The sequence below is a fragment of the Pelobates fuscus genome, chromosome 1 (genome assembly GCF_036172605.1).
Source record: "Pelobates fuscus isolate aPelFus1 chromosome 1, aPelFus1.pri, whole genome shotgun sequence".
Classification (NCBI taxonomy): domain Eukaryota; kingdom Metazoa; phylum Chordata; class Amphibia; order Anura; family Pelobatidae; genus Pelobates; species Pelobates fuscus.
Genome location: NC_086317.1, coordinates 261403335 through 261427709, shown reverse-complemented (window position 1 = coordinate 261427709; position 24375 = coordinate 261403335). Strand labels below are relative to the sequence as shown.

At 39.1% G+C, this 24375-nt stretch overlaps 1 protein-coding gene across 2 annotated transcripts in view; it reads left to right on the top strand.

Moving 5' to 3' along the window:
- The window catches only part of SCML2 (Scm polycomb group protein like 2), a 161226-nt gene that overhangs the window by 125481 nt on the left and 11370 nt on the right, over nt 1-24375 (top strand). For both annotated transcript variants that reach the window (XM_063456930.1, XM_063456924.1), the window contains 7 exons: nt 15587-15831; nt 17012-17138; nt 18375-18578; nt 19754-19936; nt 20422-20532; nt 22356-22628; nt 23750-23913. In XM_063456930.1, coding sequence (XP_063313000.1) covers nt 15587-15831; nt 17012-17138; nt 18375-18578; nt 19754-19936; nt 20422-20532; nt 22356-22628; nt 23750-23913 — 1307 coding nt within the window. The remainder of the gene's footprint in view (nt 1-15586; nt 15832-17011; nt 17139-18374; nt 18579-19753; nt 19937-20421; nt 20533-22355; nt 22629-23749; nt 23914-24375) is intronic.

Sequence of the window (24375 nt, the reverse complement as noted above, 5' to 3'; positions counted from 1 at the left end):
GGACACCTTAAAACCTCTAATAACATGTCTGTCCTCACTCTGATATGACTGAATCCATTCTGTAAAGAAAGTATACTTTTATGCAATCATGAGTAGTCACATCTTGACACATTGTGTGAATGGCTTTAAGGCCTTTAAAGACATTTCAGTGCTGCACAGCAAACTATCAATACACACTTTGTTAGATTTGCTAAACTTGCTTAACAGACTTTTTGTGTTACATGCAATGCTCAGGGCAAAACTGGGAATAAAAAGGAGCCAGTGTGATATTTGAATACTAGACGTATCAAACACAGCCCCGGGCATAGTAGGACATAATGGTACCAATCCTCCCCCTTCCAATGGATTTCTGGCATAATTATTGTCACCTTCTCGAGAAACTCACAATCTAATCACCTTATAATTATTATAATCTGCACCAAACACATCTCTCTCCTGACATCTTTTGTGTTTACATTCTTAAATCAACAAAACTTTATATCTTTATATCCCTTGGAAGTTAACCTTGTTTGAGCAGGGTTCTCTCTACTTTCTGCTCTTGTACATCCAAATTCTCTTATTGCTGCTTGTTTGTTAATCTATTGTACAACACTGTGGAATATGTTGGTGAAACAAAATTTAGTTTAAAAAAAAACATAGATGTGAACCATTAAGCAATTTCATATTAAATAGCCTTAACTTTTTCCATTTAATCTCTCTGTCACCCATGTCCCCCTCAATTATTAGTATTTTATAAAGATAAACAGGTGGAGTTAACCCTCCCTGAGAGGTAATTATTGCAGTTTCTTAGAAACCGCAATAATTACCACTGCAGGGTTAAGAGACGTGGGACATTGCACCCAGATCACTTCGATGAGTTGAAGTGGTCTGGGTGTCTACAGTCTCCCTTTAAGCTTGCTGTAATCTGTAATTTTTCCCCCACCGTTTATAAAATAGACCATTTCAATAGTAATCTGCAATTTTATAACTTTGGGTAGAAAAACCTCCTGTCTGAGGCTTTCTTCCATCAGCCGACAGAATTAATTAATGTCGAAGGTACACTCTTGCCTCCACCCTCCCCCCTTCTTGATTACTTGAGAAGATTTGGAAAGCCACAATTGCCTGTGTGGACATCTATAGATCCAGCGCAGAGGCTTCTCAATTTTAAGGAAAGAGGGGAGGGCTTGCAAAGGATGTAGACTGGTCTGTAGCTTTTGCAAGCTGTTTTCTCAATATACACCGGAAGAAAACATGAAGAAAAAGTTGTTTTTTTGTGGGGGAGTGTTCCTTTAAGAAATATAAAGGAAGCAAAGCATACATTAAAAGAGTTATACCATTCTATTGATATGTTTAATATATAATTTTGTCTGTAGAAAAGTGCATGGTTAAATATATGCTCTCTAAGTGGGGCTGGAAATAGTACGTTATTGCAGACAATAATTTCTGCATAACTATGCTTCAGCACAGGGGCAATTGTATAGGTGACCTGTAATCGGGGCCTGTGCAAGGATTTTTACTGCCCTAGGCAACAATCCATTTTGCCGCCCCTCATGAATGCAACTACATTCTCTCAGAGGTTTATTCACTAAATTCTGAATTGCGTTGAAGAGCCACACACACTTCCCCATACATTAACACTGCCCAATACATACATGAATACACACTCGTACTGCTTAATGCATACATTAGTAGACACATACTGCTCAATACATATACAGCTTAATATTTATATCCATACACTTTTACTGCCTAGTACATACATCAATACATTTGGTGGGATTTAATTTATATTAATGGTGGGATTCAATTCATGTGAACTTTAAGTAAAATAAGTTTCAGTTTAATATATAATTAGATTAATATATATTGTAAATATAATTGCCTGTAGTGGTAATGTTACTTAGTGCAGGGCTCGACAAATCCCAGGTCACCATAATGACCAGGAATTTAGTCTTGGCGCTTGGGATTTGTGAGCCTGTTCCCTCCGAGGTGGCCAGCTGTGCATTTTGTAGGATGACAGTCGAGGGAGTTCTGACCTCACTGCTCTGCTCACTCGCGCACCATTTAATGATGCCGGGGCCGAAATCACTAAGTGTCACGTGAGGAATCAGAGCAGGGAGATCACAGCTACCTCACCGGCCGTCTTCACTGTCCCCCAGCCGACCACCCACTGGATTCCAGGGAAAGCTGATCTACTCCAACTCTCCAAAAGGTAGCGAGGCTGGGTGGAATAGAGTTGGATTAAAACAAATGTGTGTGCGTTTCCCCCTCTGATCACGTGGGAATGGTGTTTACACACCTTTTTCTCCACGCCAGACTGAGAGTCACGCTTGAGGAAAGCACTGAGAAGATATTGCGCATGCACTGCGAAACTCTTCGCCAGTCCGCATTTCCTCATAGAGATGCATTGACTTTTTTTAATTGCAGGTTTTTTTAATTGCCAGACATTTGGTTCTAAATCCCTAGTTGAGCATAGAACACTTGTTATATCCATGTTGTTACTATTGACAGTGATAATTACTTTTGGTTGAGTGGCTAGAATATAAGTGTGAATCATTTGAAAATATTATGTCTCTAAACTTAGGAGGGTCGTACATGCTATAATGAAATAAGCTTGCTTTATCCATTTTAAGCTCTTTTCTATTGTGCCTAATATCAGTTATTTTCTGGTACATTCTCGGATTAATCATTCTTTGCCTCTGCTGTAATCCGGTCAACCAGCAAACAAAAATAAAATTATGTCAGATATGCTGGACGTGAAATATTTATTGTTTATTCCCAGCATTTCTAGAGTAATCGTTTGCAAATGATTGGATAGAAACGGAGATGTACAATGTCATTTTTTTTATTAAATGTAGACGTTGTAATTCAATTTGTATACTGCATGATAAAAGCTGGTACTCGCAACTTGAGCACTCTTATATTGTTTTTGTTTGTACTAATTACATGCAATCCATTTCCCTTTGCCAGTAAGTCTACTTTGTAACAAGCTATAGGCCCCAGTAATATCACGACACAAGTCTCTGGAGCTGCAGCATATAGACAGCACTGCTATTGTGCTTTGAAGGCCTACCTGCTGGAACACTTTCACTGGCGTTGAGTACATGGTACACTTTTCCAAACGTTATCCTGTCAGGACGAACCAGTGGCCCAACAGGCAGAATTAAGTAAAACACGTAACACATTCAAACAGTAACAACGTATTACCGGGCCTTAGAATGGCCGGAATTAACGTAATAGAATAAACGGTAACGAGCCGAGGTTAGGAATACAGAAAGGAACAAATACAGAAAGAACAAAGCCAAAGGTTCAGGGATACCAGAAATACAGGAGGTCAAGCCAAGATCAAAAACCAAATATCAGAATAAGAAACGCGCTCTCAGGTAATCAACAGGGTCGAAACCACGACAGGGCATTGAACAACTGCAGGTTTGGGTTTAAAATCGTAGTAAATTCTGCTATTGACTGATTTGGGTCCCATGACCCCAGAACGTGCACGCACGGCAAAAATGTCATTATAAAGCGCCACCTTGCAGTGACCGGCTTCCTTCCGAACACTGGACCCGGTCGCTGAATTACAAACTGCACGGAGGGAGAGGCTCTGGAGGTAAAGTGAGTAACCTCTCCCTCCTTTAGTGTGACCGCACCGATCAGATGCGGTCACATCGTGGTGCCGATCGGGTACTGCAATAGTGTGACCGCACCGATCTGGTCCAGTCACACTGAGGTGCCGATCAGGCACCATGGCACATCCATTCTGAGGTTTGATTAGTCAAGGTGATCTGCAACATTTGGTCATATTGATTGATTGTACAGTGAGACAGATTGTGTCACAAACCAGTTCTTTAATGTGGAGGCATAGCAAGGGAAGAAGCCAAATATGCTATTAGAAAGATCCATGTGTGTATATATATATGTTTCTCTTCATTAAATGAATGGGTGGCATGCGAATGATAAGCATACATGTTAAAGTTCAATGTTGTTCAAAATCACAATGTTGTTGCATTCCAACATTTGTTTTAAGAGCTAAGCCCTGCATGTAATGAAGCGCCATTTTATCATGTGTTTAAATTCAGTAGACAGTATGTAACCCTTGCAGGACCAGAAATGATGCTTTTCAATGTGCTGACCTTATATCTGGCACTCAGAGAATTAAAAGAAAATCCAGATGTTTGCAAGCTAATTATTGTAATGTTCAGCCTGCCTCTGAGGCTAGAAATCACTAGTCTATTACTTACTTCAACTCCATTTCTCCAAGAATACTTGTGGACTTAAAAGGTTATTCTCGCCAAAAATCTGTGTTTTCATTTAAAAAAAAAAAAAACACACACACACACAAAAAAACTTGGTTTAGTTGTAAACTCTAAGTGGTCACCTTTCCCACTTGGAAGAAAAGGTAATTTAAAAGCTTAGATTGACCTATTTTTTTTCTTCAAGTGCCGAGTCCAAGTTCTCCCTCAGCCCAATTTTCTTTTACTGACCTCTTTCACCCTTGCAGGAGGGACGTCGTGCAGCCATTGACTGTCTGGCATGTGTTGCTGGTTTCAGATGCCAATGGCAAAGAATGTATATTAGCCAGCCTGGAGCATTGTTCTGGAATGGCTAATGATGCTGCCAGAGGTGGAGTTACAACTCTAGTTGTAACTCTAAGGGGTTAATCTTTTGTATTTTTAATGTTGAATAGCAAAACGCTGCACGTAGTGTCCACTTCAAATCACTTAAGTGTTCATGGTGCTTGGAGTAATTGTTTCATTGAGTCTGGGTAGAGGTGTATGGTGCTTTTGTGAATCAAAAACACATGTGCTGTGTAAAATAGCTAGACAATGCACTCCAAGAGCCTGTTCCAAATATTATGTTCATTTTCGATTACTTTTCTATGTCCTTTACAATGTTTTCATAAAACACTGCTATAATATTAGCTGACATCATGGAGTCAGTAAAGAAACCCTCATGTCAATCACAAAGGGTTCTTATGTCTGAGCACTCAGATTTGTAGTGCATTTCCCTTTGTCTGCTGAGTTCTTTAATAAAACCTGACATACTGATGGCATGTAATCCTGGAAAACAGGTTTCAGTGACTGTCAAGTAAAGCTATGGAACTAGGGTTTTAATAGCATCTTCCACAAATTCTATGTGCAAACCTTGCTTTTTCGTTTCACTTCTTATTTCATTTATGTTGGTTTCATTTTATAATATGCTGTCTGCATTGGCATATTTTTAGAAATTCTTTTTTTATGCAATGATTCCTTTTATTTGTTGACAACAGCTCGTCATATTGCCCTCTCCCAGCCACTTCATAGTATGGACCTTGATTTAATCTGAGCATTATATTTGCATGTCTCTAACTGTAGGCTGAGTCAGTGGTTTTTGTGCATAGCATCATTAAGCACTGCCTTATCCTATTTCTTGATTCCTTGAGGTCACAGCCAGCTGTTCTGACATGACATTGTATAATGCTGCTCAAGGCTTTCTTCAGCCAAATAAATTCTTAATACACTGTTTTTTTTTCGACTCTTAATACCACAGTTATAAATATTACTTTGCGTGTGTTCTGAAATCAAGGTCTGATAAAATGTCAATGGCAGTGCATCATGAGAGTTGCAGTTTTACGAGAGCTATAGTTTACATTTTAGCTGGTTAATATAGCTATAAAACTCTGGGGAGAGACATTGTTTGTGAACATCCAGCTACAAGAATGTTGTGGAAACTGCTGGGGTGCCAAGTTTGCACACCCCTGGCACATGGTGTATGTCTGTTGGTGGAGCTCTGTGTATGTGTAACAATATGCTGTGACAGCTGTATACATGAAAATCAATGGGGTTTGTGTTTTTGCATTCACAAACTGTATCTTCTTCTGCTTAGTCCTACTGAAAAGGATATTTTTTTTTCCAAAAAGGCCCCCTTTAACTAGTAAAATATTCAGTTTGTTTCCCTGTATTTTGCAATATGTTCTCCTGGACCATTGTTTAGTTTTTATGAAGCATGCAGTAGTTAAATATTTTTCCCTCCTTTCACTTGGTACATCATTGCTGGCCTTTATACACTTTCCTGCCTTTTTTCCCTTGCCCTCCCTCCCCTCTTGATCTCTTTCCAAGTCCACTGACCCAACTCAACCTTTGCTCAGTCTCCCAATGCTGGAAGACAGCCGCCCAAGCAGGTGACTGATGATTACTGTCAATACTGCTTGCATACAATATGAGATTACTTTAGCAGTTTCTCTTCCTTTTTTCTTTTTCCCTTTCATTCTCTTTCTTTCTCCCTCCCCCCACAGCCGGCTTTCCTCTCTTTCACCCCTCCCCACTACCACCGAATGCAAATATCTCTGTGCCCATTTGCTAAGGTTTTTCAGGGCTGAACCAGCAGCAGGGGGCTTTGTTTTAGACTTGTGTCTGTTTTGGTCCTTGTGAAACTGAGAAGCTGAGCTGTAGAGCTTCACAAGAACCTTTCACTAATGTGCAGACCTACGTACAGTTATTAAAAAGGTAGGGGATTCTTCACTGTGACATGCTGTTTGTGTATTGTGAGAACAGCTCACATAAAGTCATTGTGTGCTGCGAAGACTTCTGTGTAAGGCAGAAACAAGCGATGGTAATCCTTGCACTGCAAGAAAGAAAAAAAGCATCCCAGATAAACATGGCCTCAGATAACCCTAAACAGAGTTTCACTGATGACCATTGCTTGTTACAGGAGGAGTGAAGTGTAACTACTGGGACAAGTGTTATTTTCCCACATGACAGCCTGGCTCTTGTTTTTATAACATTCACCCAGTGTGTTTGTTTGACTAAGATGCTTGATGGAACAGTTTTAGGAAATGTGCATTCGTGCCAACGACTTGGTAAAGAAAATTGACTGCACTTAGTAATAAAGAAGTGACATTATTCTGTTCTTTGAGTAGATCTTATAATAAATGGGCTTAGGGAATGCCTTGAGGTATGTGTATCTCTGTTCTTTTGTAGTTAATTGGTCTTGTGGTGCGTGCTATTCAGTGTCGAATTCTAATTCCATTAACAAGGAAGCTTTATTTAAGTGGCACCATTAGATCTTCATAAAGCATTTTTAAAAGGCTGGTTGTTTGTATTTTTAACATTAGTCCCATTATTTCTGCTCATAATTTTGAAACTGTTTGGTTATACAAAAATGTTACATTTATTTAATACTTAAACGTATTTTTCTAAAGAACTGTGTGTTAATGTTTTTTTCCCTTTTTTTAAAGCTACATTTTAACATTTCCCTAGTTTGGGCCTATATATAAGAATAGATACTTTCTTTTTCTTTTTTTTCTTCTCTGCCCTTTCAAAACCATTTAGCCATAATGTTATCAAGCATTTCAGGCACTACATGGTTGGACCGCAAAGAAACTTGGGTAACTGCAGCTTTCAACCTACACTTCCTGTGCAAGCTGTTGTTTTATCCTTAGGGATGATGAGAGCGGGTTTTTAACAGCTGGAGCTATAGTTTGTCCTTCCGTGTGTTGGAGGGAAAGAGGTCACTGGAGGAAAGAGGGGATTTGTAGGAAATGTATGCTGTGACACCATTTTCTCTGTGCTTATGTGATTTTAGTGGTATGTTTTACAACACTGCTGTTGCTTCTGCATCCGCATAGAACTTGGGAAGAAAAATACCAGCCACTATAAGCAGAGAATCACTTGTGCCATTCCTCAAATAATCTGGTGATTTAAATGGTCTTTTTCGGAAGTTGCATGTTTATCTAGTACTCATGCAAGGCCATCATTATAGCCTTGACTGCTAGTATTGCTTACTTGTTAAGGACCAGATGTTGTCTATACACTCATAACAATATGGTCCTAAAGGATCTGAATTCCAAAATGTAATGCTCCACTTGTTTAGTGACAGCTGGACTGCATAAAGCAGTCAGTGCTTAATAAGCTGGACAATCATTACTGAAAATATGGCCTTTAGGAAATAGATTTTGATACTGGCAAAATATTCCATTTGTCTATAAGGGATTAGAATACATTTGCAAACTGGAGAACACATCTTTTTGTTTAAACATAATAGAGAAGAGTTGCAAAGGTTTGGAAACAGCATTAAAAAGATTATTTGGCTATGTGATACAGAGAATGCAGCCCATTTGCCATACCTTACTTGAACAAGTATTGGGTAGCATGATCATAGACCTGTTTACATCTATATATTTAGTATAGATTAGAGATGGATATATTTATTGTTTTGTAAAATTCTTCCCTGTATTGAACAGGAGTATAATACAGTTTGCTATCATGCACTACAGGGACCCTGATTCTGCACACTTATTAGTGGGAGTTGTATTCATGTGTGGCAGCTGCTGACATTTTCATTTAGCTTTCCCCCAAGCTTAATTAATAGTGGCAGACGAAATTGCTGCTGCACAGCAGTGCAACTCTTACTAATATCAAGCAGCATCTGACAATGTCCCACTGCTGTTTTAATGCTAAGCATCTCCCTCTTAAGGGAACACTATAGGTGCCTCATCTCATTAAAGTGGTCTGGGTGCAGTATCCCTGCCCCCCTTTATCCTGCAACGTGAAACATTGCAGTTTTAGATAAACTGCAATATTTATATTGCAGCGTTAAGAATGCCTCTAGTGGCACTTCCTGATGAAACAACACAGGATGTCCTTGAGGCAATGCTTTCTTATGGGGAATACCTCATCTGCGCGCAGCACTCTTTGCACATGCTCATTAGGTTCCCCCTCCGTGCTGACGTCAGAGTAGGCGGGTACTGAGCCAGCATGAGTGTAAAAAACGGTTATTACAGCTTTCTATTCCTAACACTAAATTGTTCCTTTAAAGTACCTTTGTCACCTGGAACTTGTCTTTCTGCCATTGCTTACTCTTCTTTTCCTCTTTCAGAATCTATTATTTTTTTTTCATTTCTATTTCTCTTCTAAACATAAGACAAAGTAGGGACTACTTTGTCTTATGTATTTTTTCCTACGCTTTACAATATTGACAAAGGGTGGAATATATTTGTCAAGATAGATCTGCATCTAGTTGAGCTGCTCCTCTTGCTGCTCAAATTTAATTCTAAGAATATTGCCTCCTCTATTGTGATTCCAGTGAGACTACCACATGAAAATGCAAATGTATGCCATTTCATCCTACAATGAAGTACATTAGAAAATTGTATTGCAAAAACAAAACTCCACATGGGAAAAAAAAAACATTTTATAAGGAGTTACCATACATCCAAAGCGTGCTTATTTAGGGCCCAAATCTCTCTGCCCCTCTTTTTCTATCAATCTATAATTTTTTGTTGTTACTTGAAGCTCTATATTGTTGGTGTGTCTGAGTGTTCAACAGAGCTCCACAGCTAGAATACTCACAGTAAGGTGTATTTAAACTGCAATGTGTTCAGAAATCATTCTGTGTAAATAAGATGCATTAGTCTTGATCTAAATTATATTTTAGTTGTTTAAAATGTTACTAGTAAGTTTCCTAAATTTCTCAGTACTGCCCCACCACTGTATGCAGCCCCACTTAACCTCTAAAAGCAAAATGTCCCCTTTTGTCCATTTGAACTGTTGGGAGGCATGCGATACAGTGGTTACTGTACAGTAGCGGAATCCATTTTACTTCACTTGTGCTGACCTTCTGAACTTAAATTACACAGCTCTATGTAGATAGACAGACCATCAATTTGCTGTGCTATGCAGACATTACATTTTTTATTTTTTTTGCTTGGATTGTTTTTGTATGAGAAAGGACTGTTGAGGAAGGAGATATAAGTTCATATCTCTAGTCCACTTATATGCCCTTGTCGCACGTACAGTGCCACACACAGGAAAGCACCAAATATGACTTGTCACTGCTTTAAACTCAACTACGGTAACAAAGTGCTTGGTTTCCCTCCAAATTTAGACATAATTCATTTTGCTGTTCAAGGTCTCCATTTGATGGAGAAATCCATAACTGTAGTGACTAATGGTATTGATATTAAGAGGATTCCAATGCGTGGTTTACATTCATTTTGTGTAACATGAGAAAGGCCTATGCAGTGAAACATTAAACAGGAAAGTGGCGTCTGCTGTGCTGCGAGCACACATGCTAAATTTGAAACCTGATATTTTTCTTCTTTCATTTAGCGATGATATTATACTGCGTATAGAGCCAAGAGCTAGTAATCAGTATTAACATTACTATTATTTACATTAGAATGCTTGACAGCCATACCTTTTGCCATTTACTTATATGCAGCGGTGGTGTCATATTTATCTGTAGACAAATGGTTAATTTAATATTTCTTTATTATACCTTTTTTTTTTGTTTTTAACTATTTACTCTGAAATGAATTTCAGGGTCAGTGGCAAATATCTTCAGCATTTATTGGTAATCACATTTTCAAAACATCATGTGTAGCTGGGAACATTTCACGTACCAACATTCCAGGTAATAAACATTTCAAAACCCTAAATCAGGACAAGCAGTTATCAAGTGCAGTTAACCACTATAATAGGCTATATTTGATAGTGCCTTTTAATGAAATAATCTGTACATTATAAGTTTAGGGCTCTAAAACCCACCTTTGAGCATAGTGTGGTTTTGTACCTTCACCAGTGATTACAGATTATAAAATAATATCTTTATTACTAAATTGGAATCCATACAGTATATGGATATTTCAAAATATTGCATATAACGTATTTTAGTTTCACAGGCCTTCAATAGTATGTACGGTAGTTTAAGTGGTGTGTGACTAAATATGAATGCAGTCATTATTTGTGAAATTCCTTTAGAATTCCACTTTTCACTGTACAGTAGACAGTATCTGCCATTCATTCTGTGAGTATGTGTGCCTAAGAGAGGATGTATTAAAGGGTATGACCATGATATAGAGCTATCCAGGAACATTTTGGGTAAATTTATGATATGATCTTCTTAAAAAAAAACATTTAGAAGCCCAACATATTTTGTTTACATGAACTAAATATGCATAGCATTAATATAAAGCGTCTGTCTCTTGGGACTACTTTTTCTTATGTATATCTAGCAGGTTTACAAAAGAGTCAAGCTCCACTGCCTTTGTCAACTTGTCCTTGGCCGTTTGTGTGTATTATCCCCTCGCTCCAGTACCGCCTCACTTCCTGAAGTTGTAAGCCACTAATACTCAGTTTCACTCTTGTCTGATCATGAGCATCATCATAGAGGTCAGTGGTTGCTGTTGGTGTACTGAGCATTTCACATACACACCTAGGTAGGGGCAACAGAGCAAATTTCAGGATGCGCCAAGAAAGGAGACTCAGAGAGACCCCCACCCTCCCCAAAATAATTTAATTGTTGTGTCAAAACAAAGTGTTAAAATAAAAAAGTGGGGGGGGGGGACGCTAGTGATCGCTCGGCTAGATCCCGATCATGTATACAGCCACCCCAAAAATCCTGGGTCGCTTGGGCACCCACAATTTTACTACTCTTCTGCCACAAAAGCGAAAAGATTTCTACCATCGCAGTGGTTACATTAAAGGGGACACTGTAGTCACCAGAACAACTATGGCTTATTGTATTTGATCTGGTGAGTATAATCATTATGTTCAGGCTCTATGCAGTAAACACAGGTTTTTCAGAGAAAATGCAGTGTCTACATTACAGCCTAGGGATACCTCCACTGGCCACTCCTCAGATGGCTACTAGAGGTGCTTCCTGGAGAAGGGCTGACATTCAGTGTCATGGAGACACTGAATTTTCCTCCTCCATTGACGTAAGTTCTCGAGTGGAGCCAAATGCGCATTCAATCCCGCCCATAGGAAAGCATTTCTCAATGCTTTCCTATGGGGATTTTTTTTTTTGACGCTGGACTCAGTGAGGCCGTCCAGCGTCAAATAAGTGCGATTAAAGGATCCGCCTCTAGTGGCTGTCAGGGAGACAGCCACTAGAGGCTGGATTAACCTTGCGGTGTAAGCATAGCAGTTTCTCTGAAACTGCTCTGTTGTCAACTGCAGGGTTAAAACTAGAGGGACCTGGATACTAAAGGTATTTGAGATATATATATATATATATATATATATATATATATATATATATATATATATATATATATATATATATATATATATATATATATATAGTTATAGTAGAATATGCAAAAGGAAGGCTTGCACTCACGGTCTGTATAATGAAATATCTTCTTTATTCCAAAATTTTTAAAACATGATATAAGTCATCGACGTTTCAGCCATCTATTGTGGCTTTTCATCAGGATCAGTTTAGCATAGGGTATAGGGCATAGGGTATGCTAAACTGATCCTGATGAAAGCCACAATAGATGGCTGAAACATCGATGACTTATATCATGTTTTAAAAATTTTGGAATAAAGAAGATATTTCATTATACAGACCGTGAGTGCAAGCCTTCCTTTTGCATATTCTACTATTATCTTTGGCTATGGCTTTGATGCACCCGGCATTATATTAATACTTGAAAGTGTGTGTGCAGGGCACCAATGGATTCTATATATATATATAATAATATCTCCATGAAGAAAGGCACACGCTGGGCTTTTTGAAGAAAATTATTCGTTTTTATTCATAACAGACGGGTTACAGCAAATCGACATTTCAGTCCATCATAGGACTTTCATCAGGATAACCTCATAGCTCCAAACACCTTCTTTAAATAGCAAAATATTGTGGGAAACGTGTAACGGTGAAGTCCCCTCCCCCTAGACAAAGGTAATATCTGTGATCAGAGATCCAGACTAAACAGTGCAAACTGTAGATTGATGAGCCACATGTGGACCACAAAATTTTACTTAAGTACCATCAGGTGACTACTAAATGTCGATAAATAATTTTCTTCAAAAAGCCCAGCGTGTGCCTTTCTTCGTGGAGATTTATATGATTTGGCTGAAAGAGCACCGTGGTACTTTTACTACAAATGTGAGTGCAGGATCGTGGCTAATATATATATATATTTTATCAAAATACAGTTAGAATGAAATTATATATATATATATATATAATTACATAAAAATACACATATGATTTAAATACATATATATGTATATATTTAAATTCTACGTGTATATTTATGTAGTCTGTTAACATAATTAAGTCATTTTATTAATTACAATTTGCGGGACCAGCCTGACAGCCCAGGCAGCAAGTCCAGAGAATTTAATTTGCAAGTCCTATGTTTATCCCTGTAACTTTCCATAAAACTTGGACATGGGCGGTACTATTATACTTGGGAGACTTCGCTGAACACAAATGTGTGTTATAAAACCGTAAACCTTATCACGCCGATGATATCACCAGCAAAAGTGCAGTTTTTGTGTTAAAAATGCAAAACACAAATATGAAAGCTAACTTTGGCTACTACAAAAGACTGGACATACCCCATTTTGAATACCCTGGGTTGTCTACTTTTTCAAAAAATTATATATAGTAAGTGTGGGTGCACTTAATATTAAAGAGATGAATTATGGTTGAACAATATATAGTGCAAATTCCAGGTTTTGATTCAGTTTTGTTTTGATCACAACTTGTACAAATGGCTCTGTCCTTAAGGTGATAACAGATTGCTAACACCATAGAGAAGACCCTGTGATTCCACATACTAAAAGTCCATGTATGCTATTAAGCTATTAAAGGGACATTGAAGTAGTCTGGGTGTTGTGTCTTTATTGCATTTAGTGGTGCAATGTAAAGCATTGCAGTTCCAGAGAACTGCAATGTTTACATTGCAGCACCAAGTCTGCCCTCAGTGGCTGTCAGCCACTGAGGGCGCTTCCGAAATCGAAACAGACTTTTGGTCCGTTATCTGATGCTGAACGCCCTCACACTCTGCATGAGGACCTCCAGCGTCAGATTTTCCCCATAGGGAAGCATTGAATAATGCTTTCCAATGGGGAGGTCTAATTCGCAGAGCCTTACGTAAGTGGCTGAAGGAACCTATTAACCCTATAGTGCCAGGAAAATGGCTTTGTTTTAAAGATCCCTTTAAATTGTGTGCATGTCAAGTCACCTACTTCTTCTCTGCTAACTAGATATTCAGTAAATTAGTGATGTTGAAAGCTGAAGCAGTATTTGTGTCACTGGCAATTTGTGATCGTTATGCTATGGCAACAGCCTTTTCTTCCTCTGTACTACCCATTTAATACACGGTTGCAATTACAGAAATAGTGCAGCTATACAAGAAGTATATAAATACAAATGTATATATTGGAATTTTTCTGTTTATTATTGCAAATATTTTTTTGTTTTTAGTTGTGTGTAATAAAGTTGTAAAACCAGCAATACATATGACTTGTAAAAAAATAAAAACGCAATTTTAAGGTATGCTTATGAGATAGATGTGTTTTGAAAACATATTTTGAAAGCTTGATTTATAAATCATATTTATTGTTTAACATTACTTCTAAAGTGAGAATATTTAAAGTAACCATTGCATTCACATTAAAGTAATGCAATGTTGCTGTTGTGATACCGGAGAAACTGACGGAAGCCAAGCACAGAGAGATGGACACAGGTTTCTTCAGGAAGGAAGAGATTCTTTATTCGGTTCACCGATCGGGACTCAGAGGGACTAATGTCTCCAAAATACAACAAGTTCTGAGCCCCGGACAATAGTGCAGGCTCCCTATATAGGCACATAACTCCTCCCATATTAAGCTCCACCCGCACATTCTCTTGACCAATCAATACAAATAAGAATTAGCTTCCTGCTTGACCGCATGGCCTGTCCAGCACAATGGAGGAGGGGAATACTACATCCTGTATTCTTGCACATGCTCCGTACACTACTGATCGTATCTTGCCTCGTGCAACCAACTGATCGATACGTCAGCATATGCACGTACACATGCCACGTGGTAATCTCGGCCTACTAAATTTATTTTTACCGAGATTCCACCACAGTTGCAACCATTTCTGATTCCATACTTCATTACTAGAAAACAAGAAGATTTGCTTGATATTTCCTTATCCCCCATGTTTCCACGTTTTTACTTTCATTAGCTTTGCAAAATTAAATTCAGTCCATAATGCCTCACTTACCTTTTATTTAGACTCCAGGAATAATTACCAGCTTCTAGAGGAAGGCATTTCTCTGCCAGGAACTTAATGCGCTGATTTAGTGTCTGCTAGTGTCCTGGAAATCACATCCCCCTTCTCCTACCAAACAGTAAACAAAGCTTAAGAGACCATACTATTCCAAAAATCAGGAGTTTTCAGAAGTAAATGGTGTATCCCGTATGCCCCTTAGCATTACATTATCAATACAGAGATTACAATAACATTTTTAAATACTTTAGTTTTGAAATACGATTTACTTAACTGTTTTTATTGTATGTGGAAATAATGCTTAAACGCAGACATTCTTTTTATATCCTTTTACCATTTTTAGCAAGCTTTTCTGCTGGTAATGCCATCAGCATTCTTTCAAATACCCATAAGCAGGGTATTTGAACATTTTTTTATTTGTTTGACATGTTCTCTATTTGAAGGAAATTAATTGAATAATGTAAGTTTGCCTACATTTTTGTAAGACATGTGATTTTATCAACTCCTGCTTGTAAGGAGGTCCTGTAAACACAGTTTAGAGTACTTGGAGAACAGTGCCAAGAAACTCAGACTGCAGAAATATTAGTTTATTTATGTTTGTTCTTTGCAGTTTCAGTTTTAAAGAACACAAGCATCCCAGCATCACCCACAAAGATTGTCAGACGCTCAATGCAGTCTCCTCAGAAACCAGCCCCAACCCAGAAGGGAAGGAAGCCAATGCAAGACAAGCCTCTGGGACAAACCACCACTGCACCAAGGAGAGTCAAACATCCCCAAAACACTGCTCTGTCAAGAAACGTATTAAATGCGGAGAACCTAAAAACCAGGAAGAAGGACTTAAAGCCAGGAAGAAAGGTTGCCTTTCTGTTCATTATTTTCTCATGTCAGGAAGCAGTTGTGTTATTTTGTTGCCCATATACACGTGTTTGGAATCATACCCACTGTTATATAAATACATCAACATAATGGGATATATTGCTGACATAGCAACTCTATTCTCAAGTGCTGTTGCATTATTGATAACACTAGGTTTATGTGAAATCGTTTTCCATGACACATCACTTATGGCAATCTAGGAATGAAGCTATATCTAAAAACGAATTCACTAACTAATGTTTAAAGCAAAGAAATAAAAAAATGAAGGTAAATTAAGCTGTTATTTTGATGACTTTACAATAGTAGTTATAGTAGTGTAGTTCTAATCATGGTGACATATATTGTGTGCTAAAGCATTCTGTATTGCTGAAGAAAGTGGAGTAATCATTTGTATATACATTTTTACATTATTAATTTTACATTAATTTGAACTTCTCTTGCATCTGCTGTTATTTCTGTTTTAGGCTTCTAGGGGTGGTCATGGTATTTTATTAATGTGTAAAGTATATACCCAAACACATTTGAAATAGAAATCTGATCTCATTTGCAACAGTTCACAATAAGCATTTGGTGTTCATGAGGATTTGGTCATCTGTAGCATTTTGAGGCACTCGCTGGTATTTAATACTCAGAATTATTTTTAGTATAGAATTCCAGAGATTTGAAAGTATGGAAAAACAAATGCATTGAAGCCATTAATATAATTTGGGATTTTGCACACAAAACAGCAGCTCGTACTATTTGTTTGAAGGAGAAAGTGGCACATTTAAGGAACACTCCAGGCACCCACAGGTTAAGTGTAATTCGTGTAAAAAAGAGAGAGAGAGAAAAGACAACAGAAAACAAGTAAATATATTAACCTAGTCTGTGGGGTAAAAAAGCTGAATGCTTTGTGTTACTGACTGGGTTGCTCATGTACATAATGATATCAAATTATGCACTTATATGCCTAAAGATAATGTTGAAAACCTAGTAAACGGTTATGCAGAACACACTATGCACTGAACCTCTGCTGTTTACGGACTATACCAATTTTATCTGTTTATCGATATATGCTTTTGGCCAATATATAGAATACTCCATCCATACATGTGGTTTCATTGCATATTTTAGTAGTGGTTTGTGTTTATGTTGCAATATATACCTTTTACTTTTCCAGAAAGAAATTCCAAGTTTGCATCCATCTCTACCTCCTGCCCCCTCTGCTGATGGGGACTTTAATAAATCACAAATGCCTAAAGATGGTGTTTGCATGGTGGGTTCTTCCCCAGCAGTGATATCTACAGGTAACCAAATGTTCCAAAATACCAAATACTTTTCCTAAAAAATCCACCAGGAAGCAATGAGTAATGTTGAGGCTTAGCTGTTGCTGTTAAAGGAACACTACTGGCACCATCACAACATACATCAACATGAAGTAGTTTTGGTGCCAGGAGGTCCTTGGCGCTGGCTTACCTCGAAGAGCAGCTTGACAGGTAAAATGCGTGTCGTGGCTTTTGGTATGTACCGACAGTTTGGCTTCTCCGCAATCTGCTTCAAGACCCTTATGTTCCATAATGATATTTTAAATGTCTCCAGTGTACATCTATTTCATGTCTTTGCATGCTTGCCTTTGGTTATTAAATGAGCCAGCCTAAGGAACTTAGCTAGCTCAGTGTTTGGATATGAGTGATAAATGGGATTGGGATCATACTATCAGCTGTGTACATCTGTCTTTTATTAGCTAATTTTTTCATTTGACTTTACACTATTTGCTTCTTCTTGCTACTAATTGTATCTGACATGTTTTACTAAGTGCTACTTATACTATGCTATCCTATATGTTTATTAGAATTGATATAAACAGGCTAATATCACTTCTTTATTTTCTGCTTCTTCCTGCCCTCAAAACAATTTAATTGCTAATCGTGTTCTGGATTGCACTGGCATTTTGGACTCAAAACTGTATGACTGAGCTGACTTAAGATGTAGGGCTTATTTGCCATCAGTATCTAGTAATACCTAGCTCAGTCTGAATCAGAGGCTGTTTTTTCTAAGGTACAGTCATTATGGCCCTGATTGTGATGCTATTAAATGACACCTGACATGCCCAAAGCTACATTAGCTCTTTCATCTACACATTTTACTAGAAAATACAAATCTAAAAATGTAAAACCACATACCTACAGAGTTAAAAGTTTGTACTAAAAACTTTTGAGACATAATCCTTATAGACGTATTTCAGTGCAAGTTGCCCTGCTTTGTTGAGACTCTATGTTGGCATACACCACTATTCCCAGCTCCATGTAACATTCACTAGACACATTGAATTGTTTTCCACTTCCTATTTACCGTGATACAGTAAACACCAGCACTAAAACGAGTCCAAAGTGTGGAATTGGTTAATTTGTGTTTATGGTCGGCAGTCTGCATTGTAATGATTCCCACTGTGGTTTAAGGGTTACATATATGTTCGTACCAAGTAATGTATCTTCTTCATAATGAGACTTACCTTGTATTTATGCATATGTTGTACATTTCAGTTTGCGTTTATGTGAACAAGCATGGAAACTCAGGTCCTCATCTCGACAAAAAAAAGGTTCTACAACTTCCAGATCACTTTGGGCCAGGTCCTGTCAATGTTGTCCTTCAGCAGGCAGTGCAGGCCTGTGTAGACTGCGCCCATCAATGCAAGGTAGTGTTCAGCTTCCTGAAGTCTGGACATCATGGCGGAGAAATTATAACTGGTATGTGTTATCTGGGTAGATTTTAAGAAATTATTCCAGATATGTTACCCACTAGTATGCCACTGTGTTTTTTGATGATACGGAAGGGAGACAGAAGAATAAAAGAGTAGAGGCATGGAGATGGAAAAGAGACAAGGATGAGTAAGAAGATGAAGACAATGATGAGGGGGAAGAGAGGAAACTGCATGAGGGGTTAGACCTATATCACTACAAAGGAAATGAGAGACCTTAAAGGGACACTGTAGGCACCCAGACCACTTCAGCTCCTTTTGCACTTAGTGCTGCAATGTTTTACATTGCAGCTTCAGAGAACTGCAATATTGTTTACATTGCAGTTCTAAGTCTGCCCTTTGTGGCTGTCTACCAGACAGCCACTAGAGGGCTTCCGGAATCCAAATGGACTTTTGGTCAGTTATCTGACGCTGGATGACTTCACGGACCTCCAGCGTCAGATTTTCCCCATAGCTTTCCATGCACATTAGGTCTTCCCCTGTCGGCAGGGGAGGAGCATGAGAGGAGCCTGACCCAGCGCTGAGGGACATCGGCGCTGGATTCAGGTAAGTGGCTAAATAGTTTTTAACCCCTTCAGCCCTGCGGGAGGGGGGCCCTGAGAGAGGGGGAGATAATAACTCTCTATAGTGTGACGAAAACTGCTTTGTTTTTCTGGCACTATAGGATCCTGTTAAGGCAAGCGAGCGAGACATCTAACACATGCAAGGGAGACATCCAAGAGTTTAGGAAACTAGGTGAAATCTAAAAATAAGTGAGGAGTGAGCACCAGACATCATTATACTGCTTAAATATGCTTTCTTTATGAACTAATAGAATAATACATTATCAGTGAATCTTACTGTGGATAATCTGAGGGAAATTGATTCCTGAACCTGTGTTCAGTAACCTTGTCACTGGAGGTCATAGGTTAGAGCTAAGCCTCTTTTCAGCTCTTTCAAATTACAATCCTCATGAACATCACCCAGTCTGGAAAAATACTATTTATTTTTTTTAGAGAGATTCATTGTCTGTGAAATATGTTTCTCTTGCTCTATATGCAACTAATATGATCCATGTATACATGATTGCAAGCAAGAGTTTATTTTAACTAAATGGCTATTAATTAATTTTCAAAGAAAATGTGTTATTTTACGTCTAATTTCTTCCTATTTTTCCCTTTGCAGCTTCTTTTGATGGAGAAAAGCATTCTGTCCACCTGCCACCAGTGAACAGTGCATCATTTGTATTACGCTTTTTGGAGAAACTGTGCCACAGCCTGCAATGTGACAACTTATTTAGTAGCCAGCCTTTTAGTCCGTACATGAGTGGAGCACAAAGTCCAATGGACTATGACAGGAGCAAATCCAGTAAGAATCCGCATTTCTCTGCATAAATGTGTTTTACAACCATAATGATCTGAAAACCAAAATGTCTAGTTGAATGACAGTGAGCTAGAACCTTTAAACTTCCTGCATTTTACATTAATGCTAGATTAGATTTGCTTTGTGTTATTGTAACTTAGTAGGACATCCATTAAAATCCTGCAGGTACGTTTGGGTGTCCTAAGTTGTACCAGTGACATTACAAATGTGGCCTGTAGAGGTTGCTAAATCCAGGGAAAGGAGGTTGGGAGTGGAAGATACACATTATTGCTATACATCCACAAAGATGTTTGTATTGAAGATCTTAAAGCTGATATCAGCAGATGGTAGAAATGTAAAGATTCTCACGGAATAAAGTGTGCATGTATAGATCTATATTTGGAAAGAAACATGTGGGATATAATTAACTGTACTCGGCTAGCTCTTATGGCAGTTATAATACAATTTAATCACCCATCCTCTTTGTTTAGCAAAAGAAGAAATGTCTGAAAGAAGCAGCAAGAGACTCCCCCAAGAGTCTCTGCCTTACACAGCTACGTTGCCCCCAAAACTACCCAGAACAGAAGCTCATCCTTCTGAAGGTGGGTAACTGGTGCTCTCTAATAAAACATTTTTTTAAATAGTGACTCGCATCCAGTTGCCAACAGATTATTTTCATGTGATATTTGTTAAATTGATAACGAGTCAGATGCAGTTATGACTGAAAAGTAGAGGTCACAGAAAGGTAATAAAACACTCACTGCCAAATATCTACAGAGCTTTACTAGCTAAGACAGAGTAGGGACTACTTTGTCTTATGTATATTTCCTACACTTGACTTTTTAGACACAGGGAGGAACTTAAAACAATACTATAGTGCCAGGAATACTAGGCTGTATTCTTGGCACTATAGCTCCCCCCCTCCCTTGTTGCACTGGGTTCTTTGTTTATTTTAATAGTTTGACGTAAATGTGTGAATTTATATTTGGCTTTTTTGGGGGCTGAAAAAAGAAGATTGGAAGAAACAAAATAAGACCCCTAATGGCGAGTATTTTTTTTCTTTCAGGTATTTCGGTTTTTTGATCTCTTCACTATTAGGGTGAGGGGGGTAAGGAATTTGTTTATTGGCGATGACTGGGGGCTTGGAGATCCCTAGTTACTTGGGAGGGGTATCCAGATCACCCTGGAGAGTCTTGATGACCGCCGTCGCCATTCAGATATCCACCACTTCTCTCCAAGGAGATGCGGAGGAGGGGAAGGCTCAATATGCTGTGGCGATGAAAGGCTGTATCTCATCGACACAAGCCTCTTCATCCCCAGCCTAACCTGTCTGACCAGGAAACCTCTGGCTCCAATAACAGAGCACGCAGGACTGGGGGGGACAGTGGATGCGAGCTTCGGCTAAGAGGCATTCTTGAGGAGGATTGCACTGGCCTGGCTTGATTGGCAGGTGTGCAAGATAGATGCACTCTGATCCAGAAAAGAACAGAGTTTATTTCTAGATTTAATTTAAATTTCAAACTTCAAACACGTGTTCTCTAAAGGGACACTCCAGGAACCAAAAGCGGTGCTGCCCATGGTAATTATTATATTTCAGGAATGTCCTGGTGCTGTTTTTTCTTGCTAAGATCTTAAACTATTTAAGACAGTTTGACAGCTTACATGGGTCCTGCTTGGATCCTGCACCACATCTGCTGCATCCAGTCTTCTGCAGCAGAAGATACCAGATTGTTTTTTTGGTGTTTTTTTTAATTCTTTATTTTTGTTGTGCAAAATATAACAACAACACTTGTTCTGCCACGACAGCAGGAGCAAGCGGAATAATGTCAAACATATTAAAATACAAGGCATGGCATGTGTAAAACGGCACATTTTATAAGCATTGTGCAAATGGCAAACCAGGCCAGTGTATAGTCTGGTTGTAGGAGCAATGAGAGCTGGGTTATACTGCCTGGTGCTGTATTTGTTAGGCCTAACGCCTCACACGTGATAGTGGATGGGTGTTGGTGTAGACTATTCGAGGCGGTATAGGCCTTTTGCCTCTTGGTGTAGTGGATAGGGGAGCAGTGTGTGGCTTCCTATACAAGAGGCTGTCACCCCCTGGGTGTCATGATGGCCTTGGTGCAAGAACTAAGGGTGAACCAGATTGTTCACTAGAGCAATGTAGTGGTTACGGTGGTTGCTGTACTCCTTTAACACACTCCCATTTTGGAGCCTCAAAAACTCATCACATTCATAGGAATGCATTTCACCTTAAGTTCTCTATTCCTGAATTGGAGCACTCTCACACAACGCATTGCGGAGGATGGTGTTTTGTACATTACCAGTAGAATCCTCCAATTCATTTTTTATTGTGTAGCAAAAAAGGTGTAAACTTTGCCATGAAAGCGCTCTGTTTCATCTTTCTCCACTTGATCTTCCATAGCTGAGACATTACCCGCAGAGGAAAATGGCATTACCAAAGAACACCGATATTCTGAGGAATCCATGGACTCTGCTTTAAATACTGTAAATCCCTCAAGTCCGGCTCACCACAACACAGTTGACGTTCGTGCTGTTGGCAACACACCGGCATATTACAGGACCCCTGTGACCGCTACCTCAAATACTACTCCTCTCCTTCGCAGATCATCCTCAAGCTCAGCAAGCAATAGCTACTATGATGCAGGTAGAAGCCGGATACACAGAAGGATAGAAGGTAACACCATCATTGCATGGCCCACTATGTATATCATTACTTTATAAAAGTAAAAAAATCAACTGTGTTTTAAGCCAGCATCTTATTATGGAGCTGTGTCAGAGGGCATGTGATATAGGTATGCAACCTGTTTAAAGGGACGCTCCATTGCTAATAAAACAATCCATTTTCCTGGCACTGCAGGTTCCCTCTCCCTCCCATCCCCAGTTGCTGAAGGGGTGAAAACTCCTTCAGTCACTTACCAAAGGCAGCAACGATGTCCCTCGTCGCTGCTTCTTCCGCCGCTGCTCCTCCCCTTCATTACGCCAGCCGGCGGGGGAGACTGATCACGCCCGCCGGCTGGGGAGACCTAATGCGCATGCGTGGCAATGCCGCGCATGTGCATTAGAACTCTCCATTGGAAAGCATTGAAAATGCTTTTCAATGCTTTCCTATGGGGATTTTAGTGATGCTGAAGGTCCTCACACAGCGTGCGGACGTCCAGCGACGCTATAGCACCAGGAAGTGCCCTCTAGTGGCTGTCTAGTAGACAGCCACTAGGGGAGGACTTAACCCTGCAAGGTAATTATTGCAGTTTATGAAAACTGCAATACTTACAGTTGCAGGGTTATGGGTAGTGGGAGTTGGCACCCAGACCACTCCAATGGGCAGAAGTGGTCTGGGTGCCTGGAGTGGAATTTTATTTTCCTGTGTTTTCCTATGCGAAGCACAGTTTACAGATAATAATCAAGGGGCATGTGATTTGCCGTTTTTGTTTAAAGGGACTGTATGGGCACCCAGACCACTTAATCACAATTAAGTGGTCTGATTTCTGTGTCTCCAATGTTTTAACCATGCAGCTAAACCATTGCAATTTTGCAGGAAAGGCAATGTTTTCATTGCAGGATTAACACTCTTCTAGTGGCGTTCAGGAAGACAACCACTATAACCACTTCCCCAGCCATAGCCAAGTTAAACTGTGATATTCGGCATGTTGATCAGGAAACTTTTTATTCCATTATTATTTTTAAAAGTTTGCTTAATGTGGTAATACTGCATTTATGTAAAAAACATGTTAAGTCCTTACATGATCTTGTATGTGTTTTTGCATTATAATATAACATCATATTCTCCATTCATAGCTGCAAGCTCTACTACAGGACCCGAGCTTCTGTCCCCAAACCGAGAAACCTCAAGAGGCCCCAGTAAGGATCCCACTACCTGGTCTGTGGATGACGTCATCTGTTTTGTAAAGGAATCGGATCCTCAAGCATTGGCTCCTCATGCCGAGCTGTTCAGACGACATGTATGTGCAGCTTTAACATTTAACCCACAAATGATTAGATTAAATGAGGATCCCAAGCTGACATGCACCTATCTTTATCCCAATTTATTGCTTAAAGTGTAAATATTTTAGTGAGCATTCTGGCTTCTCCCTGGATCCAGGCATATGTCTTTATCGGCAAGTTCTGATATGTGCCTCCGTGTTACCAAACCATAGGCATTCACATGCACATCTATCCTTTCTCTCCCTCTTCTTATGCTGCCATTTACCAACTTATTTTTCTGTCTCTCTTAAAGCTTATATCTTATTTCTCTCTTTCTGCCTCCTAGTTTATTTGTTAAAGGGACACTATAGTCACCTGAACAACTTCAGCTTAATGAGGTTGTTTAGGTGAGTGCTACAGCTACCCGGAGCCTTTTTCTTGTAAGCACTGTATTTTCTGAGAAAATGCAGTGTTTACATTGGAAGCTTGGAACACCTCTT